Here is a 12575-nt window from a genome sequence, read left to right as displayed (position 1 = left end):
TTATCAAGCTGAAAAATGAAGCTGTTGCCAATCAGACACTTCTCAAATGGTATTGCACGGTGGATCCAAATCTAATAGTATCTTTCTGCATTTATAATTTTGACACAACTGGCTGAAATGTAGCCCGAAACTATGAGATAGCATCCACTGTATTTTGCAGATTACTGATGTTGAGTCCAGTTCTTGCGTAATTTAGCATACCTCAGCCTTTCTCCCCGTTTCCCTTCAGAAACTGCTCATATGTTGTAAACAGCTTTCTTTTTAGCCCTGTCACTTCTTCTTTTGCTCTCCACTCGTCCAGTTTCCTCAAATTTTTAAGGACAAACGACGAAGAAAGATGTCAAGTTTTCCTCTATTAACTCTTTGAGAATCATTTTTTGTGCAAAAATACTTTCTGTGATATGTTTCATAGATTCAGCTTAAGAAATGAGTACAGATTATGTGTTTTGTTTTGACACGCTGCTAGAAACAAAGCGCCAGAAGATACTACTTAAAATTGCTAACTTTGTCTCTTATGTGTAAAAACAACACTGGTTCATCCGTTGAGTCAGATGCATTTTTTAAGCTTGACTCATAGGTCAGTGTTAAGTGGTTCAACAGCAAACAAAAACATTCCTCTGAAAATGGTCAGGTACAATGACTGGACTGAAAATGGGTGAAAAAGCAGCCAGACTCTGAAAGACCTTCAGAAAGCCTGCAGAACTATTGCTCAAGACCACCTTAAAAATAACAAGAAAGTCTGGTATAAAGTACTGTCAAAGTTCAAGAAGCTTAAAAAATGTATTTACACCTTCAAGAAATATGAAAAAGTCATTTATGGCTGTTCTCTATATAAAACCGACAAAGTCCACACTTATAGGAGAAAAGCCTCGTATTACTAAAGATCACGCACACACAACTTCAACCACAAGACACTAGTTCCCAAAGGGGACACTGAACACACAGCGCACTACTTTAACAAACACTACTTCTAATCGCTTCTCACTTCCTTTCACAACATTAACCACATGTTGCAGGGCAATATTTTCCCACCAGCAACAAGCTCCTCCTCCATCCTTTCTAGGTTATCACTGCGGTGGGTGTTGCTGACACCATCATAGGATTTCAGAAATGAATGATGAGGGCGCTCACCTCATCGTCACCTACTCTGAAAGGAAAACTTTTGCTACTTTTAGTTTTTAGTTAATCTGTAGTTAAATATAACCTTTAAACACCCAAACGACCATTCTGTTATTAATACAGTGTTTCACCATTTTCGTACTTTCTTTTGGCCCCTTTTTATCTCGTTACGCGAACGTCAGATACGTTCATTGGTAATACCAGCTGCTGCTTAATTATTACCTCTTTTTTTACGAAACTATTGCCCCATTTTTACATATAATAACCAAATGAATGTCAAGTGATGCCCTAAACATTTAGAGGAAACACAAAACTTCCACCACAGTTTTATATATGGCAGGGCGTGCTGTCCGATAAGCAAAACATCAGTCTTTCAAATGATAAAAATGCCACGTTGAGATACATTTATCAGTCTGTGTAGATATCAGTAGTAGACGTAACATTTCCTGAGCCATTGTTGCTGATATTGTCTTATTAAGTCATTTTTATTATGTGTTGAGTTCAGCTGGACACTGTTTAGTCTTTAGACATCGTATTTAGACTAAAAGACCTGCTAAAGACAACGCTGTGTCCCTGGACTGAACATTTCAAGAACATAGATGGTGGCGAGTGTTGGTTTACATCTGTTTCATCGGGGCTCGCATTTTCTTGCCACATGAGCTGCAGAATTGTAGAAGAAATGTAATTTTCCATATCTCAGGAGGCACATGTTCTGTTTTCCAATTAGCATGAAATTCATTTGTGGTGCGTATGTTAACGCAACATCAGTGCTGCGGGTGCATGCAGCATATTATAGCAGTTTTTTTCTCCTGAGCTGTCTTTCATTTTTGAGCTACCCTACCAACCTGGGTTACATTGGTCCATTTACAGTAATTTGATGTTTATCTCTGCGCTTTATCATCTTTCTTCTGCAGGCCTTGACATTTAACGTAAGTCTGCCACAGGCTTGTTCTTCCACCTCAGGTTCACCAGCGAGATTCAATGTAAACAATCCCATATTGTGCAAACAGAACCTATACAGGCTGCCATGCAGCATCTTTTTCATGCTCGTAATCTCATTCTGCAGGAAAGCAAAACAGATATTATCAACGCAGGTTCATAGAAATCTAATATTGTCTGGGGAAATAAAAGAGGAGCACAAAAAGCAGGCAGTCAAGCATGGAGCTGGGCGCTGAGGCATGAGTGAAGTCAGCTGTAGGCAAAATTGATCGGCCTGCAGAGTCACAAAGCATCTCAAATGTGTGTGCAGAGGGTGGGTGTGTGTGTGTGTGTGTGTGTGTGTGTGTGTGTGTGTGTGTGTGTGTGTGTGTGTGTGTGTGTGTGTGTGTGTGTGTGTGTGTGTGTGTGTGTGTGTGTGTGTTGCAGTGAGGAGACAACTGCCCTTTCCTGTCCTGCCCTGTCTGTCCTACAGGATGCTCTGCATCAGCAAGATTCAGGGGGGATCTCTTACATAAGACCTTCTAAGTTAACATTCAAAGAGCATGGTAGGAGAATGACTCTACGAAGGTGCCTGTTTAAAGTGTGGAAATCATCAGAGCATTTGGGGCTCTGTGTATGGCAGTGTCAGTCCACTGATGCTCCACATCTTTGCTTTTAAGATCCTTTAGCAGTAGAATCTGCTGCACATCAGTATTGCTGCACTTCTGTCCTCTTTGTTCCCTCAGGGCAGCTTCTCAGGCCTCAAACACAGCTCATCTCTTTAGGCCAGCCAGTCAGCTACCAGCACAAGCTTTCCCAAACCTGCTCCCCAGCTTCCCATAACACTGCAATAAATACAGTTTCTAATTCCTGCCTCCTTTTCTGTGCCTGTGCGCCTGGCATAAACATAATCAACCAACTGCCAAGAAATTTAGCTCATGGTTTGCACAGGCCTGCCTGGCACCCACCCGCAGCTACAGGAAGATTGTGTATTCCCCAAACAGTTTGGCAAACGTCTGCAGGAGGCTGCCTGCTGATGCTAGGTGAAACTGGTTGTAAAGATGATGCTGCGCTGGTGACTGCTTTCGTCACTAATAGACATTTTAAAAGTTGTAAGGTTTAAAATGTTGATTTCTACAGTGAGGTACAGTAAGACTTTTATTTTGAAGGTGAACTTATGTCAAGTGTGTCAATTGTGTTGTTTAACTGCCGTTCTGTGGTTCAGTTAGCAAATATTTGCAAGCAAGTCGACATCTCCTATGCAAACTATGGGCGACAGCAGCAATCTGCAAGCAACCAACGCAACCCAGAGCTGATTCGTAGTGTAAAACCCTTTATGTGACTAATTTGTATCCAGTGACATCCAGTGATCTCCATACTTTTCCCTAGCAAGGAGTCTCTGGGGCTGCGTGACTGAGACCTAATCTACAAACACCACTAGGGTGACATTTTGGTTTTTTGTTGTTTTTTTTTACTGAAATGTCTCAATGACTGTTCACACTTTTCCCATGAAATTGGTTCATTCATGGTCCCAAGAGGATATATGAATGTATATAAATTTTCTGAACATCTGGCATTTTATATATCACCACAAGAAACTTAAACCCTCTGACTTAACCAATAAAAAATGGCAACATTTGCAGGAAAGAAGGAACAAATACGCTCCCAGATGATGAAACCTACTTTTTGTTGAAATGTTTTGAAGTTGTCATAATAAAAAAACAAAATTCCAGTTGTTACCCTCAGAATAAAAACCATTTGCTAACCTCTGCTATTGATCTTATCACTCTTGCATGCAAAGCTAGGAGGGTAAACACTATACTTGCTGGAGATCCGCACGCAAGCATTGTTATTCTAGGCACGTTATCATTTAGCTCAAAAAACTTCCTAAGCACAGCTTCACAGGGTTTCTGGCATAGCTGTAGCCTCTTAGCCTTGTTAAAACTCACAAACATTGGTACAGAACAGGCACCGAGTGCAGGACAACAAGAACAACAAAGGGAACATAAAACAATGAGAGGCTTTAACTGCCCCTCATTCATCCTACTCTAAATTCCCGCAGTGTGACCATCCCAGGCAGCCAGGGGACAAAAGAGCAAGTGTCTCGCTGCTGCTCAAAGCGACATCTCAGCAGTCTCGCCTCCAACAGGCCCAAATATGACTGCCTACTGGCTCCAGCTGCCATTCGAGGGCCCGTTCAATCCCTGCTCTGTCTCTGAGATTGGCCCCGTCTCTTGTAGCACTTAGCCACACGCCTGTGGGCTGATGTGCAGAAATGCAGCTGATGCCCACTTCAAAAATACCAAAATGAAACAGCTCCTTGCCCTTGGCTCTTAAGAGCAGAGGTAGCATCAGCAGCTGATTGATTTTACATGCATGATAGGGGTCTTAAGAGGCTCTTAGAAGACACAAGCATCTTTAGGAACAAGCGTGCAATTATAGCAAAGCGTTCAGATGCCCTGAGCAATGAATCGGCGTATTTGGTGCTCATTCAAATGCCTCTCACAATGAGGTGACAGGACTTACCACCACATTTCACATTCAGAGTTGGGATCACTTAAGGAGGATGCTGAGAATATAAGAGGAGCCTTCATTGTACCCATCATGTTCTTTGTATCCTTTCTTAGCATTATTAGTAAGCACAGATCAGAGCCTCATAAACACTTAGTGCTACCTTATAAAAACTGCAGCCACTTTTAGATCTCACATCTGGATTTTCACAACCCACCAACCTCTACGTTATGTGTTTAAGGCCCCCTCCCTCTCCTGAGGTAGGTGATTATGAAGTATCTCAGCGTGGAGAGGCACGTGTCCTGAAGTGACTCTAGGAAACGTGAGATCAGTGCCGAGGCAGCACTTCTATAAGCCTCCCAGGCTAATAGCCTTTGGGCTTCAGAGACCTCCGAGCCACTGCGAGCAGTATTTGCGGAAGGATGAGGAAGGTACAGGATAAAATGATAAAAATCAGGGGAAGAGCACATATGCTAGTTCAAATTAAAAATGCTGCTTGGTCCCATGTTACAAACAGTAGCTTGGCTGATTTTTAGAAATGTAATGAACCCATGCGAGGTAAAGGGATGCCAGGAACTGATTAGCACTGTATACAAGTTTACTAATTTAAAGTCTCATTCTGGCAACAGAACAGTATAATGAGTACAGCTCCATGGAACCGTGTTACTGACTCTATTCACACCAAACCTGATTTCCCCATAAAAAAAATTAAACTCTGGCTCCTGAGGACTAAAAAGGAGATGTGTTTAAAATTTAAAAAAAAATCCCTTTTCATGCTAAGTACTCTTCCCTTCATACTACCTCTGTCTCATATAGAGAATCCACTAACTTTCATGGTCACTGCTGACAAGAACTATACTGTTTTTCTTATCACAATGCATAGGCTGAAGGCTTGCTTGTACAACTGCAAAAATTACGATGACAGATGGCAGTTGATAAAACTTAACATACATTCAGTTTTTACTGAGAGCTCACATTTTTGAGAAGGGAAGCAAATATGATAACAATTAAATTTCAGTTGTTTACCATAGACTGTATGCAAAAGATGTACACAGCTACCATCATCCACTAGTTTGCAGATTTAAGTTTTGGAGCCTTGCTCTTAGCATTTTACCTATCGACAAAAATATATCTTAATTTTTGTCACGAACCGGCAGATACTAGGGTAAAGACCCTACAGCATTAGAGAAAAAAAACCCCTCTAAATTTGATGATTCTCTAATAACAGCTCTTTGAAAAGGTGGGAAGGAAAAACTCCCTTCTAAACAGGAAGAGACCTCTGGGAGGGCTCGGGAAGGGGCAGCCACCTGGTTGGGAGTGGAAAATAGAAGATACAATTTACTATAGCTGCAGCATTCCGGATCAACTAAAAGCTTGTAAGGGAATTTTTAGAACAACCTGATAATAATGGATTAAAGCAGAGCATTTAAGCAATTAATACATTAGCTAGAATCAAATAAAAGCAGGCAATCTTAAATAGTTGTTTAATGTGCATGGTGAAGGATATATCCTGATTAGAAATGACTGAAAGTTTCCTCACAGTGCTGCTGGAAGCCTAGGCCTATCTACAGTAAGTATCTGGTTAGACATAATGTTGCTAAGATATTCAGTTGCGTCTATAGTAGGAAATTGGCAGTCATCAGAGGCTTTATAGCTTTAACTGAACTAATGTATTTTTGTCTTTCAGCTTCATAGATAAATATAATTGGGTATCATATGCATAGCAGTGAATGATGAACTCTCGACCCTGACCGATTTGTCAAACATAAGGTGCCCATGCCCTAAAGCATACAATTTACAAAATGAACATTAACATAATTCATGATCTGAAGCTACCGCTGAAGATGATTACATTTAATGCGAATGTATTTACTGGCCTTTTCCCAATCAGACTTCTTTTTATAAGTGAAAAAAAAAATGACCTCCTGCTGACCATTAGGGGAAAGAAATGCAGGTTTAAAGGTCTTCTGCATTCGCTTTCCAGGTCCATCTTTTATATACAGTCTGTGTGTTGGAATAATAGAAATAACCAAGTTCATTTTCACACTATTTATCCAAAGCTAAATTTTTAATTATCTAGTACGCTCCATGAATTATACTACATGAAAAGACTCAACAGCGAGCTTTATAGTAATCTGTTAATGTTTAAAAAAAAAAAAACTGAAAGAAAAGCCTCTCCATTGTTTCAGGAAAAAAACAACTAAATACTAAAAGAAGTAGATAGTAGTGCAGGCAGTGAGGCGTTCAGTTTATTTAGTTCCCATGTGAGACTGATAGAGGAAGACAGTTGATTTGACACCTGGTTAACAAGCTGAGTTCCTCCTGTCTAAACTCTGACAGACAGCAGTCAATAGAGAGCTACAGCCTTTAAAGGTCTTGAACTCACTTCACACGAGCAGGCGAGTCGCTGCAGTGTCTGGGCCCACGAACACATTAAGCGAAGTAAATCCACGCTGTAAAGCAGCTTCATACGACAGCCCACGCTGCTCTTGTTGCTGACAGACGTGCAGGGTCAGAGCAGATTGAACCCGGGACTTTTTAGTTACAGGAACCTTTTTATCCACTTGTCCACTCAGCTGAATAACATCTCGACTATGCTATTCCTGGAAATGAATTAGTTTTATTTCAGCTAAAAGCCATGCAATGTAATGCCCACTGAAGGTATTAACTTAAGAGGATAGATCGAGGCTCAGGACAGAGAGTTTAAAAAAAGTAAATAAACACGCAAATATACTCCTCCATATTTTGTATCAGTTGCAGCTTTTTCCCTCTTTTCTGCAGGCTGACAGATGCTGACCGAAGTCTGACAGCACGATTTTGTCTGTATTGCATCCAAGCACTGAATAATTACCGTATTTCAATCTGATATACGACCATTTAAAAAAAAGATTTATTTTCTGACCTCCTCTAATGAGGTTTTGGCTCCGATTTTATGGGGGAAAAATGCAACTTTATTTGATTATATGCCTGTAAGCATAGATTTATTTACAGTTATACTCGTGCTGAAATGCCTCATATCTGTTTTTAATTCAAAAACACATCTAACCACATTACATGCTTCTGCTAATAGTTACAACATTAACTATCCGAACATATCAGGTTTAAAGGATAGTTTGTAGAACTGCTGACCAAGGTTTTATACCAAGGCTGTGGCTTAATTCAATGCCACTTCATAATCACACCGACTATTTTGTGCGATAACCCAGTGTTTGAGCTCAAGGTCTGACACTCAGAATTATTATTCTCAAACTGAATATTTGCATGTTAGGCTTTCAAACATAAAGTAAACCCTCTTTCAATTATAAGGTTTTATGCATAACGCCACAATGAACAATCATCTGCTCCTTAGCAGGTCTTAAAATGAGGTAAACACAAGCCGAGATGAATGACAACACATGACATATTACACTGTGTCTATTGAAACAGCATCTGAAAAACTAACAAAACAAAGTACACCCCATGATTCAGTAGCTTGTTGACTCACTTTTAGCAGCAGCAACTTCAAGTAATCAGTTTCCTGTATGACTTTATCAATCTGTCTAATCACTGTGGGGGATTTTTGCCCACTCTTTTTATGTCATTTCAGTTCATTGAGGTTTGTGGGCATTTGTTTATGAACAGCTTTTGTAACGGCCCATCAAAGCAATTCAGTCATTCTGTTGCAGATTTGCTGCTGTGCTTGGGATCGTTGTCCTGTTGCATGAAGTTTTGCCCAAGCTTTAGCTGTTGGACAGATGGACTCACATTTGACTCCAGTATACATCCGAGTTCATGGTTGATTCAATGACTGTAAGGTCCCAAGGTCCTCTGGGAGCAAAACAAGCCCAAATCATCAACCCTCCACCGCCGTGCTTGGTGTGATGTGCTTCTGCTGATATTTCCCTTCTCTTTTCACTATAACCAGTCATAACCACTTTGGGCTAATGTGTCTTTTGGACACTGGACCAAAGTCTTGTGGTTTGTTCTTTTTAGAAATGCTTTCTCCTGGAAATTTGTACCGTTAATAACTTTAACATTTAACATAGTAGCTAAGGCTTCTATTTTGTCGGGGTGAATTTGCTGGGATGCCCGTCCAAACGTCTTGTTTTCCACTTGTGAATAATCTTTCTCATTGGAGAATGATGGACTTCAAATCGTTTGGAAATGACCTTTTAAACATTACCCAGATTGATGGACAGGAACAACGGGTTCAGTGGTGATGTAATTCCTCCTTTAAACCACACCTGAATGCTCCAGACCACCAAAACTTCAGCTTTTTTAAAGGAGCTCACGTTTACTGATGATCAGTCACTCAAGTGCATGAGTCAAGCTGATAAATAAAAGCGTGATAGGTCATGCGTTTTTGTTCCCCTGATGTTGTATTTACCAAATATTAAGACCTGTTATGGGCCAGATTATTTTTGTCGTGTCCTGATATGTTAGACATTAAAACTGTACTTTCTTTTAACCATGACTGTAAAAGAAAAAGCCTAACAGACAAATATATTCAGAGGAGGAGGAAATCTCATATATTCCTGTATTTACTATAGCCTTAATTATATACCCATGTTCATTTTAGTAATGAATGAGTAGTTTACGCTACTGTAATTAACTCCAGCATCAGAAAAGTGAAAATTTGCTGTTTTTTTCTCCCTTTTAAATCACCGTATAATTAGACATTGTTGGGTTTTAGGAGCGCAGTCCAGTAAAACCACAGTGACACTCCAGCTGAGAACAACTACACAAACACTGCTCTGTTCTGTTTGCAACCTGAGGGCAAGGTATAAGTTTGAAGGAACCAAACACACCTACACAGAGCGTTTTTTGTTTTGAGCATTGAAAAACAAATAGCGCGACAAAGGAAAATTAAAACTGCTTGATGCTTTTTCAGCAGCTGCACACAAATTTAAAGACAGGTTGAAGAAATGACATTTTGAAGTTGGTTGCTTGGGGTTTTTTTTTTTTTTTTTTTTTACAGTATGTTTACATAGTGGGAGATATGAGGCAGTAAACTAAAAACAATGCCAAAGCCTCCAGAGACTCTGAGATATTATTGTCTGTGAAGGTATTAAACTATATTTTCAGGCAGAAGACAATCAATAGTGAAAATTGTTGTGAACTGCTCTCCTATCATGGGTGAAATGTTACCAGTGCTGAGATGAGGAACACTAGAAATCATAGACATGCACCCAAATCGGGGCAACCTTGGAATGCACACCGCATTTAAGTCTCCTAGAGGGTGGAGGGAGGAGGATGGAGGATGGAGGATGGGAGGGGGGGCGTCACAAGAACCCATTGAACCCACTGGGTCTCCATGATGCATGAAGTCTGGCACAATGACCTGGCACGGGGCTGATTACCTTTCATTCTTCTGCAGAACACACACCTTCACGGTGGGATGTAACCCTGCAGTGAACGTTTTTGTTTTTGTAGCCTACCAACAACTACAAGGCACAGCTTACCCTCCCTTTGCAATATTTACATTCAAACAGTGCTGCAGATGGATGGAGGATCCCGGTGCAGGGCCTGCCTGCATGGGCATCCACTTGGCATGATGATACAGCTAGCTGGTGCAAGCGTAACGTTAGCCAACTGACAACTGACAGCCTGCGCGTCTGGCACGGTAAAAGCGTCGCATTTAAAGTTTAAAAGGACACCGAGATACGGCGCCAGCCGCGTTTTACCTCGGGATGCAGTTCGGGGACGATCCGTCTATCTCCCACGTTGCAAACAGGTTCATGGGGACCGGTCTGTTGAGAGCCCCGCTCCCGGGGAAACTCAGCCGGCCGCTTCTTTCCGCCATGGTCCGAGCTGCCGGTGGGACTATCCGACACCTAGCTGGGGGGGTTGGAAACAGCAAACCGGTGCGGGTCCTCTGTATACGCGTGTGTTTCCGTGAAAAGAGCCGTTACGCACTCACGTTAATGCAGTGCAGACGGCGGAGGACGAGCTCATTTCTCCGGTGTGGTCCTCTGTGCCAGGGAGGGACTGCAGCGGAGCCACCGCTGAGCTTGTTGTGCCTACCACGCTGCTCTGAGGGTATGGAGGGCGATTCGTGCCGCCCTGTTGCGGGAGGGAGGGGAGCCTTTTACCCACTCACACACTTACTCACAGCATTCATTGCATTGTTTTTTTTGTTTTTGCACAAGATTTTAAAATGTCTTGTAAAGGAAAAGCATATATGATATGACACATATGATGCCAGCTATATGATAAAACTGTGGTAAGACAGCATGCACCTGTATAACTGCATGTTAATGTAAATATCTAATCAACCAATCAGATGGCAGCAACTCAGTGCTTTTACCAGGGGGCCCTAGTTGCTGATGTGGGGTGGAGTGAGTGGGACAGACTACCTTAGGACAGACAGTGGGAGGAGTCCTCCAAAGCCTGTTTTTGTTTGCAGTTTTGCATTTCCATATTTAGAGATAGAGATTTGAAATCCACCAGCCTGCTGGGCCTTTTTTTGTGGAGTTGGCAGGTTCTCAGGCAGGTACTCGAGCTTTTTACAAGAGTCCAAAGACATGTATGTTAGGTTAACTAGATAAGTGGAAAAGGATGGATGGAAACACATGGTAAAATGGTTTAGTCCACCCCACATTTAGACTCATCTTTGCAGTACAGTAAATTTATTTTATCAAGCTGAGTCCTGCTAATATGCACCATGAGTCGTGTCTTTCTCCAAAAAAGAAAAAATCAGTGTATCCAAAAACAAAAGGAAATGAAATCTATCACCAGCTGTTAAACCCAATACACCAACTTCAGATAGAACACTATAACTACCACAACCTTACACCATGAAACCCTCCAACTGATGTGAAACCATGAAAGCTCACATAGTGGAGTAGTGGCAGTTATTCCAGGTAATCATTTGTACTGATTACAGTTCAGATGAAAGCTTAGCAACACTGACATCAAATAGCGTTAAGTTTTATTGTATGTTGGATCAATGTCGCTGTGAGATAAACAAGGCATTTTAAGGAAGTTGGTGTGTTTCAGACTGATGAAACAGCATTTTGTAATACCACAGTGACACTGCTTATTTAAAAAGGAAAGTGTGTAGGATGTTACTTATACAGCAAGAGATGTGTGTTATTTAGCTTTTTTTTCAGTTCTAATGACACATTTGAATGGTAGGGGCAGAATTATACATAAACAAGATGAATACCTAATAAAGTAAGTGTTTATTACCATATAACAAAGACCATTTCCTTGAAGGCAAAACGAGTCTCAGAGTATCATACTTCCTCCACTTAGAGGCTAAAGGAGCTTTATTACTGCATAGATGCTGCAGTGGTAAGAAAGCATACAGCTTTTAGTAGCTCACTAAGATTAAGTCATTATATGCAAAACTTTTGTTTTGTTTTTTTATTTTAAAATATGGCACTAATTTCCTTCTATAAGTTTGGCACTTAAATTTGACTGCCTTTGCATTCATTGCACTTCAGCAGGGTATTAATCATCCCTCATATATTTCTGTCCAGAACAAAACGTCACCGTAGGACTTCCTTCCCTGCAGTGGCAGGTAGAGTGATACCTGAGTGATACAACAATAACAACAACAAAGCTTTGCTGTGAGAGCTGCTGGAGGTGGAGCTACATTGAACTACAGATAGATAATCCCAGTCCAGTGGTTAAGAGTCTAGGTTCACCTGATAAATGGGATGCAATTGTGAGTTATGTTTAGAAAAGGTCTTTAGTGCAACTGCTGATAATTTCTACAACTTTATTACAATGATTAATGATTAACATGCTTTATATATATGCAAAAACTCCGTCTTAAATTCCTTAAACGGCTCGAGTGGCTTGATTACATCTTTCATTCTTACAAACCACAGCAGTTTACCTGCGTAAATTATTTCCATTCATTCATCTGGAAAAGCATTTCCTGATTATTGTCATCCCTAATGGTGGATCACTCACGTACAGCCATGCAGGGACTTTGTAATGCGAGTAGATACTGCCACCATGTGGTGACGACGATGAGTGTGATTAAAGCCAACGCAATTAAAACTGCCGGTATTTAACCAAGACCGCAACAAACATGT

General features: G+C 40.9%; 1 protein-coding gene across 3 annotated transcripts in view; it reads right to left on the bottom strand.

Moving 5' to 3' along the window:
* The window catches only part of pacs2 (phosphofurin acidic cluster sorting protein 2), a 63667-nt gene extending 52979 nt beyond the window's left edge, over window positions 1-10688 (bottom strand). The window contains exon 1 of one of the 3 annotated variants that reach the window (XM_039603647.1): window positions 10212-10688. In XM_039603647.1, coding sequence (XP_039459581.1) covers window positions 10212-10330 — 119 coding nt within the window. In that variant the 5' untranslated portion in view covers window positions 10331-10688. The remainder of the gene's footprint in view (window positions 1-10211) is intronic. The other 2 variants (XM_031733456.2, XM_039603648.1) reach the window with 2 other exon arrangements.
* Window positions 10689-12575: the final 1887 nt, after the last annotated feature.

This window comes from Oreochromis aureus, linkage group 19 (assembly GCF_013358895.1).
Source record: "Oreochromis aureus strain Israel breed Guangdong linkage group 19, ZZ_aureus, whole genome shotgun sequence".
Taxonomy (NCBI): Eukaryota; Metazoa; Chordata; class Actinopteri; order Cichliformes; family Cichlidae; genus Oreochromis; species Oreochromis aureus.
Note: the sequence above shows the minus strand (reverse complement) of the source record. Positions and strands in the feature narration are given on the sequence as shown.